Below are 25,312 nucleotides of genomic sequence, written 5' to 3'. Positions count from 1 at the left end.
GCACAGAGTATATCAGGAGATGAGGGATGTGTTAGTGAGGACAAGGCTGCATGTGACAGGGGCAGTGATAGGATGTGAGGAGGGGAATGGAGGCAGCAGGAAGTCACAGACTGAGTTATATAGTGGGAGGAGCAGGATCCCCAGCAGCACAGAGTATATCAGGAGATGAGTGATGTGTTAGTGAGGACAGGGCTGCATGTGACAGGGGCAGTGACATGATGTGAGGAGGGGAATGGAGGCAGCAGGAAGCCACAGACTGAGAGTTATACAGTGGGAGGAGCAGGGTCCAGAGCAGCACAGAGTATATCAGGACATTGTTAATTTTATTTAAAACTTGCAACATAAAATATAATGAAATACAGTAAATATACATAACGAAAAAAAAACATAGGTAACCATAATATATCATCATATTAAATCCCCACAAAAAGAAAACTAATACAAACAACTGAACCTATCACCTATATACAATCCACTCCCTCCAAGGGAAACCTAAGCAAGGATTTAAAGACACCCCTAAACTGTCTACATCACACACTAATTTATCTAAACTTAACCTACCATTACCCCTCACCACTATCTAACACTTACAGGTAGATGTATACAAACCTTTCCATCAAAAACCAATAACAACATCAAAAATCTATGGGGGAGTAAAAGCAGAAACAGAACCCATAGCTGGGCATAGAAAAGACTGTCTACTTCCCACTCATCGGGGCTTCAAATGGCCCCACCACCGAGACCAGCTGACAGCATCCAGCCTTTTCTTATCCAGATCCATCATCCTCTTCACCTCTTGTAGAAGTAAACCCACCACCTCTTCACAAGGGAGGACCTTTCTCCTTATGGTAACATGACACCGTGCATTCCATGTGTGACATCTAACCGCTAAATTAACTAAATAAATCGTGTTCAAATTAAATCCACCGTACCTTCTGACTGCCCCATAAGCCCACTCAGGGTAACTGAGACCCGAAAGGCACGGGATACCTCCTCCTAAACTTTTATTAAAGGGGCACTCAAGCAGGAAATGGTCCATTGTCTCCTCCACCCCTGGACACTCCTCCCGTGGGCAACCACGATCACTGGCACTCCTCCACCTGAGGTTCCCTCCAACATAAAGCTTTCCATGCAAAGAGAGCCAGGCGATATCTTTAAACTTCTGTGGTATCCTCTGGGAATTTAACAGAGTTAACCGTCCGAAGCGACATTACCCGGGCGGTCCCTCAGTGACAGCGGGACATGGAAGTGAGTCTGCAAAATTCTTTTCCCCAACTCCCTTCTGGAAAAGTTTTTGACTTCACTCACTTCCACACCATATTGTCATCTTCAAATTCTGGATGACGTAGATCGGGGGTAACCATGCCGAAAGCTACTCACTTGGCACCCTCTATCCATAAACTGAGGAAGGGAGACACCCGTGGTCTGAATCCCTCTACCCACTGAGGGGGAGCATCTAAAAACATACTCCCAACGTTCAGTTTTAATAAAGTTGTTACAAAAAAAGACAACAGTGACCGGCTCCACCCCAGACCAGCCTCTCTCCCCCCCCCCTCCCAGGCGTGCTCAGCAACTGACTCCTGGCCAGGGTTGTCTCCACCGTCGATCCCCATTTCCACGAGGGACCATCAGTGAAAAGAGCATCCGGCCGCAAGTCCGCAAAGCCAACATCGCCAGTGACCAGCTCCATCCCGGTCACACCTTCCACATCCTCCCTTCTCCCTGGCTTTTTTCCAATCAATATCCCGGGCAGACCACCCCCCCCTGCCAGGGGTGGTCCTAGCACACACGCTGTAACCCAGCCTCCCAGCGGCTCACCCATCCACACCTCTGGCTCCGCACCAACAGCAGCACGACCAAGAGCCAACCTCAGCTGCACACTTCGGTCGCTGACCTCCGCAGACCAATCAAAACAGCCATGCACCTGCAGCACACCAGCAACACGCTGATCCAGCTCACCAACAAACCTGCAGCTTCCAACCTATCTGCAACGGCTGCAACGTCGACCTATTGTACATCACCATAACAAAAAACCTACCGGTAGCTAAGTACTGCCAAGACTTACACCAACACGCGGCTCGCCGCACAGGTGTTCCAACCCACTTTGCCACCCCCACCCCCTGAGACTTCCTAGACTGTCGACCATAGGTCCAGCAGGGGTGACGTGCAAGGTCACTGAACCGCACCGGAAGGAGCCCCCTGAAAGGGTCCATCTACCTCCCCAGTCTCCTCAACACTCATCACTGAACCCCACCCACCTGCCCGGGATCTCAACAGAGCAGCATTGTGACTACTCAATAAAAGATTTTGCCCCAAATTACTGTGTCTCGCTGGCCTCATTTTTATCCCATTTTATTCCCCTTTTCACATTACTCCAAACTACACTCCATACCCAATCACACCCTCCTTCTCACTCCCAAAACATCACCACCACCAGAAGAAACATTCTAATTAACACCACTCACAAACACACACAAGTCATCACCATCACCACTACTAGCAGGAAGAGCGCACCTTACTCCCCCTACCCCATGTCTAAACCCCCGTCTTTCCTCGGTCTGTAGGTGATGCCTCTCTTGACTATATTGATCCTATTCCCCCACAACTGCAGGAAGAACAAGGAATTCAATCTGGACCACATAGATTGAGGCAAAAAGCACACATAACTGACATATAAAAAATAGAATTAGGTAAGTTTTGCACAGGTCAACCTTTTCCCTCAAAGATAACTTCCATCTATACCAGCTCTCTACCTTACCGCCCGCATCTTCCAGGTTTTTATCCCAATTTAGGGAGGCGGAATGGCCATGGTCAAATTTGGTGCCTAGAATTTTGATTTGCTGGCTGACCTGAGAGAAGCTGTCTGGAAGGCAGAACTCATCACCTTCCTCCCCCATCCAGAAAACTTCACACGATTTACCCTGGAGCACGAGGCCTCAGAGTATTCACAGATAAGGTATTCCACATCACGGGCCTCTGCCTGTGAGGACAGAACCACCGTGATGTCATCTGCATAGGCCACCACCCTGAGCGGGGACTCCGGGCCCAGCTGCACCCCTCCCCCCCCCCCAGTATCACTCTCTACCCTTCTAATGAAGGGATCTATTGCAAAACATGTAGGGCTCAGGGGACAACCTTGACGGACACCAGAGCCCACACCAAAGGTAGGACCCACCCAGCCGTTCACGAATGGGAAGCTATCGGCCTGACGATAAATAGCCTGCAACCTGGAAGTCCATACCATTTCAGTAAAGCCCAAAGGTACTCATGGTTTACCCGGTCAAAGGCCTTAGACTAATCCAATGCCAGTAGGTACTTACCCCACTTTTCAGCCCTGCACCGCTCAATGTCCTCCCGGACAGCAAGTATTAAGAAAGGACTATGGGTGCCAGTTCTCAATACAAGACTGCTACTTTCCTTTGGACAGTAAAATAAGAACGGATAACCTCATGGAAGGAGGGAGAATTCCCACATCCAGGCTCTGTTTAAACACTTCCACTAGGCGGGGAATTAGGAGGTCTCAAAAGGTCTTATGAAACTCAGATGTTAACCCATCTGGTCCTAGTGACTTTTTGGGAGGACAGAAACCTCCTCTATCGCTTTCCTAACTTCCTCTGCCGTTATGTCACTCTCCAAAGAGTCAAGAGAGACAACCTGAGGATTCAGACCTGGTGTCCCCCTCAGAAATTCCTCCATCCTCTCTCTGACAAGTGATCTGAATAATAGGACACAATGACCTCCAGAATGCCCTTCTTATCAATACGAAGAACACCCTGTCCGTCTACCAGTCCTCTGATCTGTTTGGCATTGACTGACCTCCTACAGTTCTGGTAAGGATCCGGTGAGCGGTATGTTCCGTAATCCCTTTCCAGATCCAAGGATGCCAGACGGTTATACTGAAATTCCTTCATCTGTGTCCTCACCCGGGAGATTTCCCCACTATCGCCCTCCTTAGAGAGCAAGAAATCTAATTTCTTTCTCAGGTTATGGTAGGCATTCTGCTTTATTAAGTTTTTCTTGGCTATTAGCCCACGGAAAAACGTACGGATTCTCTTTTTACTCACCTCCCACTACTCGGGTCTACTCCAACCAGCCTCCAGAAGTGTTTCCTGAGATTGAAAGAATACCCTGAAGGACTGCCTAACTCTCTCTCCTTCTAGAAGCTCTGAGTTCAAACGCCAAATGCCCTGCCCTCTCTGAGGGGTTTCTGAGGCATTCAGAGTTATTGAGAGAAAACCGTGATCGGAGAACTCCACCAACCTCATCCCTAGGGATGACGTTTTAGAAGTCTCCTTAACAAAAAACCTATCTATTCTAGACCTATGGCTACCACTAAAATAGATGAAACCCGTGTGGTCTGGGGAGTGATAAATATACACATCCACGAGACCTGGGAATCAGGGCCCAGTAGTCTCCTTGAACATCCCCTGTCCTTTTGTCTAATTATGGTATTGAAATCACTGCCAAAGATAACCTGCTGGGCTGTAATCTCCATAAAGAGACACTTCCTATCCCATGGTCAGGGGCGCCGAGAGGGGGGGGAGCGGGTACAGATTTCCGGGGCCCGGGCTTGCTGCAGGGGCCCGGGTCCGGCACCTCTCCCCCTCTTTCTTAAGTCACAGCAGCCCAGCACAAGCTGCTAAAGCAGCAGCCAGAGCAGTCTCCTATGCCTGTGGGGGGAGCGATCACGCTGATCGTGCCCCCCATTTGCTCTGCGCCGGGCTGAGGGGCACACAACGCCCCCCTCCCCAGCGCGCTGAAATATTCTTTTTTTTCCTATGGGGGCGTGACCACGCCTCCCACGATTAGGCCACGCCCCATCACCTAGGCCCGGCGCAGCTATAGTCGGCCCTGCCCATGGTGTTTGTGGCCCATATTCATTGATCATTCTTAGGTCCTGTCCCTTCATGTTCATATCCAAATATCTACCTGCTTGCAATTCTATAACCTTGTGCACAGTTACCATGTCAGTAAAAAGTACCGCCACCCCACCGTACAGCTCGGCCGCAAGAAACCAGTAAGAAGGACCCCTCCGCCACTCGCGCTTTGCTTTGTGGAGGAGATTCAATTTACTAATCCTAGTCTCCTGCAAAAATAAAAAGATCAACCTCAACCGTGTTGAAAAAAATGAAAGGCCAACATTATTATTATTACATGTTCTTTATAGGGCGACACAAGTGTTCCGCAGCGCCGTACATACAGTACAGGGTGCACAGAACATTACATTACAGTAACCAAATTATAAACAGAGCACAAGTAACAATTAGCAACACAATTCTCCATACACAATACAGCTGGGAAGGTGACGGCCGTCATAGAAGTGCTAGAGAAGAGTTTAGGATCTCCTGAGTCCTGGCCCTCCTGAAAGCTGGATTAGACTTTGGACTACGCCTGGCCCCACTGAAAGCGCATGTCTCTGCTCTATCCATTTGGTTCCAGCATAGACTTGTTCCACTACCAGATGTCCACACCCGGTGTCCTCCGTATACAACCTCCCTTTGTCCCTCCGGTGGCTCTGTGGGATTTGTCAGTAGAACCCCTGGATTCTGTGAAATTCAAGTGGCTCACAGCGAAGACTCTCTTCTGGCTATGGCGTCTGCCAGAAGGGTGTCAGATTTAGAGGCGCTCTCCTGTCGCTCCCCATTTCTGATATTCCATCAGGACAGGGCTGTGCTTCAGACTCTGGTTTCCTTCTAAAAGAAGTTTACTCATTTCCACGTTAATGAGGAAATTGTAGTCCAGGGGGTAAATTTACTAAAGTGAGAGTTTTAAAAGTGGAGATGTTGCCCATAGCAACCAATCAGATTCGAGCTATTATCTTCTAGAAGGTGCTAGTTAATTGTTAAGTAGAATCTGATTGGTTGCTATGGGCAACATCAGTTTTAAAACTCTCACTTAAGTAAATTTACCCCCTGGCCTTTCAGTCACCAGACCTATCGGCAGGTGAGGCCTCCTTGGATGTGGTCCCTGCCCTCAGGGTATATGTGGACCGTATCAGTTTTCATTGGCTAGATGGCTTCGTATGACTCTCTCTCAGGCTTACATGCAGGCAGTCCTTCCTGTATCGGCTACTGTTACTGATCATTCTACTCGCTCTGTGGGTCCTTCGTGGGCAGCTCACCATGGCGCATCAGCTGAACAGCTTTGTAAGGCGGCCACGTGGTCCTCTGTCCTTACATTTCTGAGGTTCTATGCCTTCAATACATTTGTCTCTCAAGATGCTTCATTTGGGCGCAAACCCACCTGTTACCTGTGACGCTGTATTGTTCTGTATATAGTTATATAGTGACATATATACTATGGGGAGTGATATCCTATCTCACCTGTTACCTGTGATGCTGTATTGTTCTGTATATAGTTATATAGTGACATATATACTATGGGGAGTGATCTCCTATCTCACCTGTTACCTGTGACTCTGTATTGTTCTGTATATAGTGACATATACTATGGGGGGTGATCTCCTATCTCACCTGTTACCTGTGACTCTGTATTGTTCTGTATATAGTTATATAGTGACATATACTATGGGGAGTGATATCCTATCTCACCTGTTACCTGTGACTCTGTATTGTTCTGTATATAGTTATATAGTGACATATACTATGGGGGGTGATATCCTATCTCACCTGTTACCTGTGACTCTGTATTGTTCTGTATATAGTTATATAGTGACATATACTATGGGGAGTGATATCCTATCTCACCTGTTACCTGTGACGCTGTATTGTTCTGTATATAGTTATATAGTGACATATACTATGGGGAGTGATCTCCTATCTCACCTATTACCTGTGACGCTGTATTGTTCTGTATATAGTTATATAGTGACATATACTATGGGGAGTGATCTCCTATCTCACCTGTTACCTGTGACGCTGTATTGTTCTGTATATAGTTATATAGTGACATATATACTATGGGGAGTGATCTCCTATCTCACCTGTTACCTGTGACGCTGTATTGTTCTGTATATAGTTATATAGTGACATATACTATGGGGAGTGATCTCCTATCTCACCTGTTACCTGTGACGCTGTATTGTTCTGTATATAGTTATATAGTGACATATATACTATGGGGAGTGATCTCCTATCTCACCTGTTACCTGTGACGCTGTATTGTTCTGTATATAGTTATATAGTGATATATACTATGGGGAGTGATCTCCTATCTCACCTGTTACCTGTGACGCTGTATTGTTCTGTATATAGTTATATAGTGACATATATACTATGGGGAGTGATCTCCTATCTCACCTGTTACCTGTGACGCTGTATTGTTCTGTATATAGTTATATAGTGACATATATACTATGGGGAGTGATCTCCTATCTCACCTGTTACCTGTGACGCTGTATTGTTCTGTATATAGTTATATAGTGATATATACTATGGGGAGTGATCTCCTATCTCACCTGTTACCTGTGACTCTGTATTGTTCTGTATATAGTTATATAGTGACATATATACTATGGGGAGTGATATCCTATCTCACCTGTTACCTGTGACGCTGTATTGTTCTGTATATAGTTATATAGTGACATATACTATGGGGAGTGATCTCCTATCTCACCTATTACCTGTGACGCTGTATTGTTCTGTATATAGTTATATAGTGACATATACTATGGGGAGTGATCTCCTATCTCACCTGTTACCTGTGACGCTGTATTGTTCTGTATATAGTTATATAGTGACATATATACTATGGGGAGTGATCTCCTATCTCACCTGTTACCTGTGACGCTGTATTGTTCTGTATATAGTTATATAGTGACATATACTATGGGGAGTGATCTCCTATCTCACCTGTTACCTGTGACGCTGTATTGTTCTGTATATAGTTATATAGTGACATATATACTATGGGGAGTGATCTCCTATCTCACCTGTTACCTGTGACGCTGTATTGTTCTGTATATAGTTATATAGTGATATATACTATGGGGAGTGATCTCCTATCTCACCTGTTACCTGTGACGCTGTATTGTTCTGTATATAGTTATATAGTGACATATATACTATGGGGAGTGATCTCCTATCTCACCTGTTACCTGTGACGCTGTATTGTTCTGTATATAGTTATATAGTGACATATATACTATGGGGAGTGATCTCCTATCTCACCTGTTACCTGTGACGCTGTATTGTTCTGTATATAGTTATATAGTGATATATACTATGGGGAGTGATCTCCTATCTCACCTGTTACCTGTGACTCTGTATTGTTCTGTATATAGTTATATAGTGACATATATACTATGGGGAGTGATCTCCTATCTCACCTGTTACCTGTGACGCTGTATTGTTCTGTATATAGTTATATAGTGACATATACTATGGGGAGTGATATCCTATCTCACCTGTTACCTGTGACTCTGTATTGTTCTGTATATAGTTATATAGTGATATATACTATGGGGAGTGATCTCCTATCTCACCTGTTACCTGTGACGCTGTATTGTTCTGTATATAGTTATATAGTGACATATACTATGGGGAGTGATCTCCTATCTCACCTGTTACCTGTGACGCTGTATTGTTCTGTATATAGTTATATAGTGACATATACTATGGGGAGTGATCTCCTATCTCACCTGTTACCTGTGACGCTGTATTGTTCTGTATATAGTTATATAGTGACATATACTATGGAGAGTGATCTCCTATCTCACCTGTTACCTGTGATGCTGTTTTGTTCTGTATATAGTTATATAGTGATATATACTATGGGGAGTGATATCCTATCTCACCTGTTACCTGTGATGCTGTATTGTTATGTATATAGTGATATATACTATGGGGAGTGATATCCTATCTCACCTGTTACCTGTGACGCTGTATTGTTCTGTATATAGTTATATAGTGACATATACTATGGGGAGTGATCTCCTATCTCACCTGTTACCTGTGACGCTGTATTGTTCTGTATATAGTTATATAGTGACATATATACTATGGGGAGTGATCTCCTATCTCATCTGTTACCTGTGACTCTGTATTGTTCTGTATATAGTTATATAGTGACATATACTATGGGGAGTGATCTCCTATCTCACCTGTTACCTGTGACGCTGTATTGTTCTGTATATAGTTATATAGTGACATATACTATGGGGAGTGATCTCCTATCTCACCTGTTACCTGTGACGCTGTATTGTTCTGTATATAGTTATATAGTGACATATACTATGGGGAGTGATCTCCTATCTCACCTGTTACCTGTGACGCTGTATTGTTCTGTATATAGTTATATAGTGACATATACTATGGGGAGTGATCTCCTATCTCACCTGTTACCTGTGACGCTGTATTGTTCTGTATATAGTTATATAGTGACATATATACTATGGGGAGTGATCTCCTATCTCATCTGTTACCTGTGACTCTGTATTGTTCTGTATATAGTTATATAGTGACATATATACTATGGAGAGTGATATCCTATCTCACCTGTTACCTGTGACGCTGTATTGTTCTGTATATAGTGACATATACTATGGGGAGTGATCTCCTATCTCACCTGTTACCTGTGACGCTGTATTGTTCTGTATATAGTTATATAGTGACATATACTATGGGGAGTGATATCCTATCTCACCTGTTACCTGTGACTCTGTATTGTTCTGTATATAGTTATATAGTGACATATACTATGGAGAGTGATCTCCTATCTCACCTGTTACCTGTAATGCTGTATTGTTCTGTATATAGTTATATAGTGACATATACTATGGGGAGTGATATCCTATCTCACCTATTACCTGTGACGCTGTATTGTTCTGTATATAGTTATATAGTGACATATACTATGGGGAGTGATATCCTATCTCACCTGTTACCTGTGACGCTGTATTGTTCTGTATATAGTTATATAGTGACATATACTATGGGGAGTGATATCCTATCTCACCTATTACCTGTGACGCTGTATTGTTCTGTATATAGTTATATAGTGACATATATACTATGGAGAGTGATATCCTATCTCACCTGTTACCTGTGATGCTGTATTGTTCTGTATATAGTTATATAGTGACATATATACTATGGGGAGTGATCTCCTATCTCACCTGTTACCTGTGACGCTGTATTGTTCTGTATATAGTTATATAGTGACATATATACTATGGGGAGTGATATTCTATCTCACCTGTTACCTGTGACGCTGTATTGTTCTGTATATAGTTATATAGTGACATATACTATGGGGAGTGATCTCCTATCTCACCTGTTACCTGTGACTCTGTATTGTTCTGTATATAGTGACATATACTATGGGGAGTGATCTCCTATCTCACCTGTTACCTGTGACTCTGTATTGTTCTGTATATAGTTATATAGTGATATATACTATGGGGAGAGATCTCCTATCTCACCTGTTACCTGTGACTCTGTATTGTTCTGTATATAGTTATATAGTGACATATACTATGGGGAGTGATCTCCTATCTCACCTGTTACCTGTGACGCTGTATTGTTCTGTATATAGTTATATAGTGACATATACTATGGGGAGTGATATCCTATCTCACCTGTTACCTGTGACTCTGTATTGTTCTGTATATAGTGACCTATATACTATGGGGAGTGATATCCTATCTCACCTGTTACCTGTGACTCTGTATTGTTCTGTATATAGTTATATAGTGATATATACTATGGGGAGTGATATCCTATCTCACCTGTTACCTGTAATGCTGTATTGTTCTGTATATAGTTATATAGTGACCTATATACTATGGGGAGTGATATCCTATCTCACCTGTTACCTGTGACTCTGTATTGTTCTGTATATAGTTATATAGTGATATATACTATGGGGAGTGATATCCTATCTCACCTGTTACCTGTGACGCTGTATTGTTCTGTATATAGTTATATAGTGACATATACTATGGGGAGTGATATCCTATCTCACCTATTACCTGTGACGCTGTATTGTTCTGTATATAGTTATATAGTGACATATACTATGGGGAGTGATCTCCTATCTCACCTGTTACCTGTGACGCTGTATTGTTCTGTATATAGTTATATAGTGACATATACTATGGGGAGTGATATCCTATCTCACCTATTACCTGTGACGCTGTATTGTTCTGTATATAGTTATATAGTGATATATACTATGGAGAGTGATCTCCTATCTCATCTGTTACCTGTGATACTGTATTGTTCTGTATATAGTTATATAGTGACATATATACTATGGAGAGTGATATCCTATCTCACCTGTTACCTGTGATGCTGTATTGTTCTGTATATAGTTATATAGTGACATATATACTATGGGGAGTGATCTCCTATCTCACCTATTAGCTGTGACGCTGTATTGTTCTGTATATAGTGACATATACTATGGGGGGTGATCTCCTATCTCACCTGTTACCTGTGATGCTGTATTGTTCTGTATATAGTTATATAGTGACATATATACTATGGGGAGTGATCTCCTATCTCACCTGTTACCTGTGACTCTGTATTGTTCTGTATATAGTGACATATACTATGGGGGGTGATCTCCTATCTCACCTGTTACCTGTGATGCTGTATTGTTCTGTATATAGTTATATAGTGACATATACTATGGGGAGTGATATCCTATCTCACCTGTTACCTGTGAAGCTGTATTGTTCTGTATATAGTTATATAGTTACATATACTATGGGGAGTGATATCCTATCTCACCTGTTACCTGTGACTCTGTATTGTTCTGTATATAGTGACATATACTATGGGGAGTGATCTCCTATCTCACCTGTTACCTGTGACGCTGTATTGTTCTGTATATAGTTATATAGTGACATATACTATGGGGAGTGATATCCTATCTCACCTGTTACCTGTGACTCTGTATTGTTCTGTATATAGTGACATATATACTATGGGGAGTGATATCCTATCTCACCTATTAGCTGTGACTCTGTATTGTTCTGTATATAGTTATATAGTGATATATACTATGGGGAGTGATCTCCTATCTCACCTGTTACCTGTGACTCTGTATTGTTCTGTATATAGTGACCTATATACTATGGGGAGTGATATCCTATCTCACCTATTACCTGTGACGCTGTATTGTTCTGTATATAGTTATATAGTGACATATACTATGGGGAGTGATATCCTATCTCACCTGTTACCTGTGATACTGTATTGTTCTGTATATAGTTATATAGTGACATATATACTATGGGGAGTGATCTCCTATCTCACCTGTTACCTGTGACGCTGTATTGTTCTGTATATAGTTATATAGTGACATATACTATGGGGAGTGATATCCTATCTCACCTGTTACCTGTGACGCTGTATTGTTCTGTATATAGTTATATAGTGACATATACTATGGGGAGTGATCTCCTATCTCACCTATTAGCTGTGACACTGTATTGTTCTGTATATAGTTATATAGTGACATATATACTATGGAGAGTGATCTCCTATCTCATCTGTTACCTGTGACTCTGTATTGTTCTGTATATAGTTATATAGTGACATATATACTATGGGGAGTGATATCCTATCTCACCTGTTACCTGTGACGCTGTATTGTTCTGTATATAGTTATATAGTGACATATATACTATGGGGAGTGATCTCCTATCTCATCTGTTACCTGTGACTCTGTATTGTTCTGTATATAGTTATATAGTGATATATACTATGGAGAGTGATCTCCTATCTCACCTGTTACCTGTGACTCTGTATTGTTCTGTATATAGTTATATAGTGACATATATACTATGGAGAGTGATCTCCTATCTCATCTGTTACCTGTGACTCTGTATTGTTCTGTATATAGTTATATAGTGACATATATACTATGGGGAGTGATATCCTATCTCACCTGTTACCTGTGACGCTGTATTGTTCTGTATATAGTTATATAGTGACATATATACTATGGGGAGTGATCTCCTATCTCACCTGTTACCTGTGACTCTGTATTGTTCTGTATATGGTTTTATAGTGACATATACTATGGGGAGTGATCTCCTATCTCACCTGTTACCTGTGACGCTGTATTGTTCTGTATATAGTTATATAGTGACATATACTATGGGGAGTGATCTCCTATCTCACCTGTTACCTGTGATGCTGTATTCTGTATATAGTTATATAGTGATATATACTATGGGGAGTGATCTCCTATCTCACCTGTTACCTGTAATGCTGTATTGTTCTGTATATAGTTATATAGTGACATATACTATGGGGAGTGATATCCTATCTCACCTGTTACCTGTGACGCTGTATTGTTCTGTATATAGTGACATATACTATGGGGAGTGATCTCCTATCTCACCTGTTACCTGTGATGCTGTATTCTGTATATAGTTATATAGTGACATATACTATGGGGAGTGATATCCTATCTCACCTGTTACCTGTGATGCTGTATTCTGTATATAGTTATATAGTGACATATACTATGGGGAGTGATATCCTATCTCACCTGTTACCTGTGATGCTGTATTGTTCTGTATATAGTTATATAGTGACCTATATACTATGGGGAGTGATATCCTATCTCACCTGTTACCTGTGATGCTGTATTGTTCTGTATATAGTTATATAGTGACGTATATACTATGGGGAGTGATATCCTATCTCACCTGTTACCTGTGACGCTGTATTGTTCTGTATATAGTTATATAGTGACATATACTATGGGGAGTGATCTCCTATCTCACCTGTTACCTGTGATGCTGTATTGTTCTGTATATAGTGACATATACTATGGGGAGTGATATCCTATCTCACCTGTTACCTGTAATGCTGTATTGTTCTGTATATAGTTATATAGTGATATATACTATGGGGAGTGATATCCTATCTCACCTGTTACCTGTGACTCTGTATTGTTCTGTATATAGTTATATAGTGACATATACTATGGGGAGTGATATCCTATCTCACCTGTTACCTGTGACGCTGTATTGTTCTGTATATAGTTATATAGTGACCTATATACTATGGGGAGTGATATCCTATCTCACCTGTTACCTGTGATGCTGTATTGTTCTGTATATAGTTATATAGTGATATATACTATGGGGAGTGATATCCTATCTCACCTGTTACCTGTGATGCTGTTTTGTTCTGTATATAGTTATATAGTGATATATACTATGGGGAGTGATATCCTATCTCACCTGTTACCTGTGATGCTGTATTGTTATGTATATAGTGATATATACTATGGGGAGTGATCTCCTATCTCACCTGTTACCTGTGACTCTGTATTGTTCTGTATATAGTTATATAGTGACATATACTATGGGGAGTGATCTCCTATCTCACCTGTTACCTGTGACTCTGTATTGTTCTGTATATAGTTATATAGTGACATATACTATGGGGAGTGATCTCCTATCTCACCTGTTACCTGTGATGCTGTATTGTTCTGTATATAGTTATATAGTGACATATACTATGGGGAGTGATCTCCTATCTCACCTGTTACCTGTGACGCTGTATTGTTCTGTATATAGTTATATAGTGATATATACTATGGGGAGAGATCTCCTATCTCACCTGTTACCTGTGACTCTGTATTGTTCTGTATATAGTTATATAGTGACATATACTATGGGGAGTGATCTCCTATCTCACCTGTTACCTGTGACGCTGTATTGTTCTGTATATAGTTATATAGTGACATATACTATGGGGAGTGATATCCCATCTCACCTGTTACCTGTGACGCTGTATTGTTCTGTATATAGTTATATAGTGACATATACTATGGGGAGTGATCTCCTATCTCACCTGTGACTCTGTATTGTTCTGTATATAGTTATATAGTGACATATACTATGGGGAGTGATCTCCTATCTCACCTATTACCTGTGATGCTGTATTGTTCTGTATATAGTTATATAGTGACCTATATACTATGGGGAGTGATATCCTATCTCACCTGTTACCTGTGATGCTGTATTGTTCTGTATATAGTTATATAGTGACGTATATACTATGGGGAGTGATATCCTATCTCACCTGTTACCTGTGACGCTGTATTGTTCTGTATATAGTTATATAGTGACACTATACTATGGGGAGTGATCTCCTATCTCACCTGTTACCTGTGATGCTGTATTGTTCTGTATTATAGTGACATATACTATGGGGAGTGATATCCTATCTCACCTGTTACCTGTAATGCTGTATTGTTCTGTATATAGTTATATAGTGATATATACTATGGGGAGTGATATCCTATCTCACCTGTTACCTGTGACTCTGTATTGTTCTGTATATAGTTATTATAGTGACATATACTATGGGGAGTGATATCCTATCTCACCTGTTACCTGTGACGCTGTATTGTTCTGTATATAGTTATATAGTGACCTATATACTATGGGGAGTGATATCCTATCTCACCTGTTACCTGTGATGCTGTATTGTTCTGTATATAGTTATATAGTGATATATACTATGGGGAGTGATATCCTATCTCACCTGTTACCTGTGATGCTGTTTTGTTCTGTATATAGTTATATAGTGATATATACTATGGGGAGTGATATCCTATCTCACCTGTTACCTGTGATGCTGTATTGTTATGTATATAGTGATATATACTATGGGGAGTGATCTCCTATCTCACCTGTTACCTGTGACTTCTGTATGTTCTGTATATAGTTATATAGTGACATATACTATGGGGAGTGATCTCCTATCTCACCTGTTACCTGTGACTCTGTATTGTTCTGTATATAGTTATATAGTGACATATACTATGGGGAGTGATCTCCTATCTCACCTGTTACCTGTGATGCTGTATTGTTCTGTATATAGTTATATAGTGACATATACTATGGGGAGTGATCTCCTATCTCACCTGTTACCTGTGACGCTGTATTGTTCTGTATATAGTTATATAGTGATATATACTATGGGGAGAGATCTCCTATCTCACCTGTTACCTGTGACTCTGTATTGTTCTGTATATAGTTATATAGTGACATATACTATGGGGAGTGATCTCCTATCTCACCTGTTACCTGTGACGCTGTATTGTTCTGTATATAGTTATATAGTGACATATACTATGGGGAGTGATATCCCATCTCACCTGTTACCTGTGACGCTGTATTGTTCTGTATATAGTTATATAGTGACATATACTATGGGGAGTGATCTCCTATCTCACCTGTGACTCTGTATTGTTCTGTATATAGTTATATAGTGACATATACTATGGGGAGTGATCTCCTATCTCACCTATTAGCTGTGACGCTGTATTGTTCTGTATATAGTTATATAGTGACATATACTATGGGGAGTGATCTCCTATCTCACCTGTTACCTGTGACTCTGTATTGTTCTGTATATAGTGACATATACTATGGGGAGTGATATCCTATCTCACCTGTTACCTGTGATGCTGTATTCTGTATATAGTTATATAGTGACATATACTATGGGGAGTGATATCCTATCTCACCTGTTACCTGTGACGCTGTATTGTTCTGTATATAGTTATATAGTGATATATACTATGGGGAGTGATATCCTATCTCACCTGTTACCTGTGACTCTGTATTGTTCTGTATATAGTTATATAGTGACATATACTATGGGGAGTGATCTCCTATCTCACCTGTTACCTGTGACTCTGTATTGTTCTGTATATAGTGACATATACTATGGGGAGTGATATCCTATCTCACCTGTTACCTGTGATGCTGTATTCTGTATATAGTTATATAGTGACATATGCTATGGGGAGTGATATCCTATCTCACCTGTTACCTGTGACTCTGTATTGTTCTGTATATAGTTATATAGTGACATATATACTATGGCGAATGATATCCCATCTCACCTATTAGCTGTGACGCTGTATTGTTCTGTATATAGTTATATAGTGACATCTACTATGGAGAGTGATCTCCTATCTCACCTGTTACCTGTGACGCTGTATTGTTCTGTATATAGTTATATAGTGACATATACAATGGGGAGTGATCTCCTATCTCACCTGTTACCTGTGACTCTGTATTGTTCTGTATATAGTGACATATACTATGGGGAGTGATATCCTATCTCACCTGTTACCTGTGACTCTGTATTGTTCTGTATATAGTTATATAGTGACATATACTATGGGGAGTGATATCCTATCTCACCTGTTACCTGTGACTCTGTATTGTTCTGTATATAGTTATATAGTGACATATACTATGGGGAGTGATATCCTATCTCACCTGTTACCTGTGACGCTGTATTGTTCTATATATAGTGATATAGTGACATATATACTATGGAGAGTGATATCCTATCTCACCTGTTACCTGTGACTCTGTATTGTTCTGTATATAGTGATATAGTGACATATACTATGGGGAGTGATCTCCTATCTCATCTGTTACCTGTGACTCTGTATTGTTCTGTATATAGTTATATAGTGACATATACTATGGGGAGTGATCTCCTATCTCACCTGTTACCTGTGACTCTGTATTGTTCTGTATATAGTTATATAGTGACATATACTATGGGGAGTGATCTCCTATCTCACCTGTTACCTGTAATGCTGTATTGTTCTGTATATAGTTATATAGTGACATATACTATGGGGAGTGATCTCCTATCTCACCTGTTACCTGTGACTCTGTATATAGTGACATATACTATGGGGAGTGATATCCTATCTCACCTGTTACCTGTGACTCTGTATTGTTCTGTATATAGTTAAATAGTGACATATACTATGGGGAGTGATATCCTATCTCACCTGTTACCTGTGACGCTGTATTGTTCTGTATATAGTTATATAGTGACATATATAGTTTGGTGAGTGATATCCTATCTCACCTGTTACCCGTGACGCTGTATTGTTCTGTATATAGTTATATAGTGACATATATAGTTTGGTGAGTGATATCCTATCTCACCTGTTACCTGTGACGCTGTATTGTTCTGTATATAGTTATATAGTGACATATACTATGGGGAGTGATATCCTATCTCACCTGTTACCTGTGATGCTGTATTGTTCTGTATATAGTTAAATAGTGACATATACTATGGGGAGTGATATCCTATCTCACCTGTTACCCGTGACGCTGTATTGTTCTGTATATAGTTATATAGTGACATATATAGTATGGTGAGTGATCTCCTATCTCACCTGTTACCTGTGACTCTGTATTGTTCTGTATATAGTTATATAGTGACATATACTATGGGGAGTGATCTCCTATCTCACTTGTTACCTGTGATGCTGTATTGTTCTGTATATAGTTATATAGTGACCTATATACTATGGGGAGTGATATCCTATCTCACCTGTTACCTGTGACGCTGTATTGTTCTGTATATAGTTATATAGTGACATATACTATGGGGAGTGATATCCTATCTCACCTGTTACCTGTGATGCTGTTTTGTTCTGTATATAGTTATATAGTGATATATACTATGGGGAGTGATCTCCTATCTCACCTGTTACCTGTAATGCTGTATTGTTCTGTATATAGTGATATATACTATGGGGAGTGATATCCTATCTCACCTGTTACCTGTGACGCTGTATTGTTCTGTATATAGTTATATAGTGATATATACTATGGGGAGTGATATCCTATCTCACCTGTTACCTGTGACTCTGTATTGTTCTGTATATAGTTATATAGTGATATATACTATGGGGAGTGATATCCTATCTCACCTGTTACCTGTGACTCTGTATTGTTCTCTATATAGTTATATAGTGACATATACTATGGGGAGTGATCTCCTATCTCACCTGTTACCTGTGACGCTGTATTGTTCTGTGTATAGTTATATAGTGACATATATACTATGGAGAGTGATATCCTATCTCACCTGTTACCTGTGATACTGTATTGTTCTGTATATAGTTATATAGTGACATATATACTATGGGGAGTGATATCCTATCTCACCTGTTACCTGTGACTCTGTATTGTTCTGTATATAGTTATATAGTGACATATACTATGGGGAGTGATCTCCTATCTCACCTGTTACCTGTGACGCTGTATTGTTCTGTATATAGTTATATAGTGATATATACTATGGGGAGTGATATCCTATCTCACCTGTTACCTGTGATACTGTATTGTTCTGTATATAGTTATATAGTGACATATATACTATGGGGAGTGATATCCTATCTCACCTGTTACCTGTGACTCTGTATTGTTCTGTATATAGTTATATAGTGACATATACTATGGGGAGTGATCTCCTATCTCACCTGTTACCTGTGACGCTGTATTGTTCTGTATATAGTTATATAGTGATATATACTATGGGGAGTGATATCCTATCTCACCTGTTACCTGTGACTCTGTATTGTTCTGTATATAGTTATATAGTGACATATACTATGGGGAGTGATCTCCTATCTCACCTGTTACCTGTGACTCTGTATTGTTCTGTATATAGTTATATAGTGACATATACTATGGAGAGTGATCTCCTATCTCACCTGTTACCTGTGACGCTGTATTGTTCTGTATATAGTTATATAGTGACATATACTATGGAGAGTGATCTCCTATCTCACCTGTTACCTGTGATGCTGTTTTGTTCTGTATATAGTGACATATACTATGGGGAGTGATATCCTATCTCACCTGTTACCTGTGACTCTGTATTGTTCTGTATATAGTGACATATACTATGGGGAGTGATATCTGTAACTGTTAATATGATTATTACTGTATTGTGGAGTTATACTCCCGGCACATCCTGTGACTGTCATCTACTGTTAATTGTCTGCTTGGCATCAATTAGCTTGTTTGGAGAAGTTAATTGAATGTGTGTTAATGATTTATGTTAATAGCTGCTCCAGTGAAATCTACACTGAGCAGGAAATGAGATGCACTAATTACTAACCAGGGGTGATTGCAGCCTGCACAAATATATGGCAAGTCCTGCACTACCGATCAGCTCCACGCCATGTCCTAGTCCCCAGCCCATCGCTGCCACATGCCGAACCCTGCTCTCCAGTCCAGCTAAGCCCAGGACTTATGCTTCAGTCCCCCTGCACTCGTCCCTTGCCCCTTGGTCCCCCTGCACTCGCCCCTTTCCCCCTCGTTCCCCCTGCACTCGACCCTTGCCCCTCGGTCCCCCTGCGCTCGACCCTTGCCCCTCGGTCCCCCTGCGCTCGTCCCTTGCCCCTCGTTCCCCCTGCTCTCGTCCCTTGCCCCTCGTTCCCCCTGCTCTCGTCCCTGGCCCCTCGGTCCCCCTGCGCTTGTCCCTGGCCCCTGGGTACTCCTGCGCTTGTTCCTTGCCTCTCGGTCCTCCTGCACTCGTCCCTTGACCCTCGGTCCTCCTGCGCTCGATCCTTGCCCATGGGTACCTTTTGCATTCGTTCCTTGCCCCTCGACCTCCTGCGCTCGTCCCTTGCCCCTCGCTCCACCTGCGCTCGTCCCTTCCCCCTCGCTCCACCTGCGCTCGTCCCTTGCCCCTCGCTCCACCTGCGCTCGTCCCTTGCCCCTCGCTCCACCTGCGCTCGTCCCTTGCCCCTCGTTCCCCCTGCTCTCGTCCCTTGCCCCTCGTTCCCCCTGCTCTCGTCCCTGGCCCCTCGGTCCCCCTGCGCTTGTCCCTGGCCCCTGGGTACTCCTGCGCTTGTTCCTTGCCTCTCGGTCCTCCTGCACTCGTCCCTTGACCCTCGGTCCTCCTGCGCTCGATCCTTGCCCATGGGTACCTTTTGCATTCGTTCCTTGCCCCTCGACCTCCTGCGCTCGTCCCTTGCCCCTCGCTCCACCTGCGCTCGTCCCTTCCCCCTCGCTCCACCTGCGCTCGTCCCTTGCCCCTCGCTCCACCTGCGCTCGTCCCTTGCCCCTCGCTCCACCTGCGCTCGTCCCTTGCCCCTCGCTCATCCTGCGCTCGTTCTTTGCCCCTCGCTTGTCCCTTGTCCCCTGCATGCCTTCACTGCCCCACGGTTGTCCTGCTCTCGTTCCCTGCACATTAGGCCCTGCCCCTCAGACACCAGCACTCAGGCCCTACCCCAGAGTCCTCCTGCCCCTCAAGCACTAGCGCTCAGGCCCTGCCCCAGAGGGAAAGCAGTCAAGAAACAGATGGACGTAATCCCGACCGACGGCTTCCCGACTGCTTATTGCCTGCAAGACATTAATGACAGGTGTCAGGAGCCCGACACCTGGCTTACCGATAGAAGGTAAGCCGGGCGCGGACAGCCGTGTGGGGGGGAGGGTTAGGTTTAGGGCTCCTGGGGGAGTGGGGACTTAGGGTTAGGCACCCCCCCCGGGAGGTTAGGGTTAGGCAAGGGGGAGGGAGGGTTAGGGTTAGGCACTCTCGGGGGGAGTTAGGGTTCGGCCCCCCTTAGGGAGGGTTAAGGGGAGCAATTAGCTTAGTTAGTACTTACCTTAGGGATGATCAGGATTTCCTCCTGTGTCGGGCAGCCGCTGTCTGGATTGATACTGATTCCCCCCAGAGTCCTCCTACCCCTCAGGCACTAGTGCTCAGGCCCTGCCCCAGAGTCCTCCTGCCCCTCAGGCCCTGCCCCAGAGTCCTCCTGCCCCTCAGGCACCAGCGCTCAGGCCCTGCCCCAGAGTCCTCCTGCCCCTCAGGCACTAGCGCTCCGGCCCTGCCCCAGAGTCCTCCTGCCCCTCAGGCACCAGCGCTCAGGCCCTGATCCAGAGTCCTCCTGCCCCTCAGGCACCAGCGCTCAGGCCCTGCCCCAGAGTCCTCCTGCCCCTCAGGCACCAGCGCTCAGGCCCTGATCCAGAGTCCTCCTGCCCCTCAGGCACCAGCGCTCAGGCCCTGATCCAGAGTCCTCCTGCCCCTCAGGCACCAGCGCTCAGGCCCTGCCCCAGAGTCCTCCTGCCCCTCAGGCACCAGCGCTCAGGCCCTGTCCCAGAGTCCTCCTGCCCCTCAGGCACTAGTGCTCAGGCCCTGCCCCAGAGTCCTCCTGCCCCTCAGGCACCAGTGCTCAGGCCCTGCCCCAGAGTCCTCCTGCCCCTCAGGCACCAGCGCTCAGGCCCTGCCCCAGAGTCCTCCTGCCCCTCTGGCACCAGCGCTCAGACCCTGCCCCAGAGTCCTCCTGCCCCTCAGGCACCAGCGCTCAGGCCCTGCCCCAGAGTCCTCCTGCCCCTCAGGCACCAGCGCTCAGGCCCTGCCCCAGAGTCCTCCTGCCCCTCAGGCACCAGCGCTCAGGCCCTGCCCCTCGGCCCAGAATGTGTACTTTTATGTCTGTCTTACATTCTATCTGTTTGTGTCTCAGGATTACATGCAGAATATACATGGCAAGCAGATTGATTTGCTTCGAACCACAGTGAAAGTACCAGGGAAAAGACCACCAAGAGCAACTAGTGGAGCCCCCAGCACCCAACTAACTACACAGACAGGTAATGTTCTCAGAATTAATGTTACTTCGCCATGTGCAACACCTGTCTCACCCCTCTGACAGGTAACCCTGTATTACACCTGTCTCACCCCTCTGACAGGTAACCCTGTATTACACCTGTCTCACCCCTCTGACAGGTAACCCTGTATTACACCTGTCTCACCCCTCTGACAGGTAACCCTGTATTACACCTGTCTCACCCCTCTGACAGGTAGCACTGTATTACACCTGATGCATACCTGTGACAGGTAACCCTGTATTACACCTGTCTCACCCCTCTGACAGGTAACCCTGTATTACACCTGACACACCCCTCTGACAGGTAGCCCTGTATTACACCTGACACACCCCTCTGACAGGTAGCCCTGTATTACACCTGACTCACCCCTCTGACAGGTAGCCCTGTATTACACCTGACACACCCCTCTGACAGGTAGCCCTGTATTACACCTGTCTCACCCCTCTGACAGGTAACCCTGTATTACATCTGTCTCACCCCTCTGACAGGTAGCCCTGTATTACACCTGACTCACTGTGACAGGTAGCCCTGTATTACACCTGACTCACCCCTCTGACAGGTAACCCTGTATTACACCTGTCTCACCCCTCTGACAGGTAGCCCTGTATTACACCTGTCTCACCCCTCTGACAGGTAACCCTGTATTACATCTGTCTCACCCCTCTGACAGGTAGCCCTGTATTACACCTGACTCACCCCTCTGACAGGTAACCCTGTATTACACCTGACTCACCCCTCTGACAGGTAGCCCTGTATTACACCTGTCTCACCTCTCTGACAGGTAGCCCTGTATTACACCTGACTCACCTCTCTGACAGGTAGCCCTGTATTACACCTGTCTCACCCCTCTGACAGGTAACCCTGTATTACATCTGTCTCACCCCTCTGACAGGTAGCCCTGTATTACACCTGACTCACCCCTCTGACAGGTAACCCTGTATTACACCTGACTCACCCCTCTGACAGGTAGCCCTGTATTACACCTGTCTCACCTCTCTGACAGGTAGCCCTGTATTACACCTGACTCACCTCTCTGACAGGTAGCCCTGTATTACACCTGTCTCACCTCTCTGACAGGTAGCCCTGTATTACACCTGTCTCACCCCTCTGACAGGTAGCCCTGTATTACACCTGACTCACCTCTCTGACAGGTAGCCCTGTATTACACCTGTCTCACCTCTCTGACAGGTAGCCCTGTATTACACCTGTCTCACCCCTCTGACAGGTAGCCCTGTATTACACCTGACTCACCCCTCTGACAGGTAGCCCTGTATTACACCTGACTCACCCCTCTGACAGGTAGCCCTGTATTACACCTGTCTCACCTCTCTGACAGGTAGCCCTGTATTACACCTGACTCACCTCTCTGACAGGTAGCCCTGTATTACACCTGTCTCACCTCTCTGACAGGTAGCCCTGTATTACACCTGACTCACCTCTCTGACAGGTAGCCCTGTATTACACCTGTCTCACCTCTCTGACAGGTAGCCCTGTATTACACCTGTCTCACCCCTCTGACAGGTAGCCCTGTATTACACCTGACTCACCTCTCTGACAGGTAGCCCTGTATTACACCTGTCTCACCTCTCTGACAGGTAGCCCTGTATTACACCTGTCTCACCCCTCTGACAGGTAGCCCTGTATTACACCTGACTCACCCCTCTGACAGGTAGCCCTGTATTACACCTGACTCACCCCTCTGACAGGTAGCCCTGTATTACACCTGTCTCACCTCTCTGACAGGTAGCCCTGTATTACACCTGACTCACCTCTCTGACAGGTAGCCCTGTATTACACCTGTCTCACCTCTCTGACAGGTAGCCCTGTATTACACCTGACTCACCTCTCTGACAGGTAGCCCTGTATTACACCTGTCTCACCTCTCTGACAGGTAGCCCTGTATTACACCTGTCTCACCCCTCTGACAGGTAGCCCTGTATTACACCTGTCTCACCTCTCTGACAGGTAGCCCTGTATTACACCTGACTCACCTCTCTGACAGGTAGCCCTGTATTACACCTGTCTCACCTCTCTGACAGGTAGCCCTGTATTACACCTGTCTCACCCCTCTGACAGGTAGCCCTGTATTACACCTGACTCACCTCTCTGACAGGTAGCCCTGTATTACACCTGTCTCACCTCTCTGACAGGTAGCCCTGTATTACACCTGTCTCACCCCTCTGACAGGTAGCCCTGTATTACACCTGACTCACCCCTCTGACAGGTAGCCCTGTATTACACCTGACTCACCCCTCTGACAGGTAGCCCTGTATTACACCTGTCTCACCTCTCTGACAGGTAGCCCTGTATTACACCTGACTCACCTCTCTGACAGGTAGCCCTGTATTACACCTGTCTCACCTCTCTGACAGGTAGCCCTGTATTACACCTGACTCACCTCTCTGACAGGTAGCCCTGTATTACACCTGTCTCACCTCTCTGACAGGTAGCCCTGTATTACACCTGTCTCACCCCTCTGACAGGTAGCCCTGTATTACACCTGTCTCACCTCTCTGACAGGTAGCCCTGTATTACACCTGTCTCACCTCTCTGACAGGTAGCCCTGTATTACACCTGTCTCACCTCTCTGACAGGTAGCCCTGTATTACACCTGACTCACCTCTCTGACAGGTAGCCCTGTATTACACCTGTCTCACCTCTCTGACAGGTAGCCCTGTATTACACCTGACTCACCCCTCTGACAGGTAGCCCTGTATTACACCTGTCTCACCCCTCTGACAGGTAGCCCTGTATTACACCTGTCTCACCTCTCTGACAGGTAGCCCTGTATTACACCTGACTCACCTCTCTGACAGGTAGCCCTGTATTACACCTGTCTCACCTCTCTGACAGGTAGCCCTGTATTAGACCTGACTCACCCCTCTGACAGGTAACCCTGTATTACACCTGACTCACCCCTCTGACAGGTAG

At 44.3% G+C, this 25,312-nt stretch overlaps 1 protein-coding gene across 4 annotated transcripts in view; it reads left to right on the top strand.

Annotated features, from left to right (window-relative positions):
• The window catches only part of LOC148436261 (arf-GAP with GTPase, ANK repeat and PH domain-containing protein 3-like), a 281,879-nt gene that overhangs the window by 237,993 nt on the left and 18,574 nt on the right, over positions 1-25,312 (top strand). For all 4 annotated transcript variants that reach the window (XM_088465112.1, XM_088465115.1, XM_088465113.1 and 1 more), the window contains exon 11: positions 22,240-22,363. In XM_088465112.1, the coding sequence (XP_088321238.1) occupies positions 22,240-22,363 (124 nt within the window). The remainder of the gene's footprint in view (positions 1-22,239; positions 22,364-25,312) is intronic.

Source organism: Taudactylus pleione, unplaced genomic scaffold (assembly GCF_031769625.1).
Source record: "Taudactylus pleione unplaced genomic scaffold, aTauple2 ptg001851l, whole genome shotgun sequence".
In the NCBI taxonomy this organism is placed as follows: Eukaryota; Metazoa; Chordata; class Amphibia; order Anura; family Myobatrachidae; genus Taudactylus; species Taudactylus pleione.
Note: the sequence above shows the minus strand (reverse complement) of the source record. Positions and strands in the feature narration are given on the sequence as shown.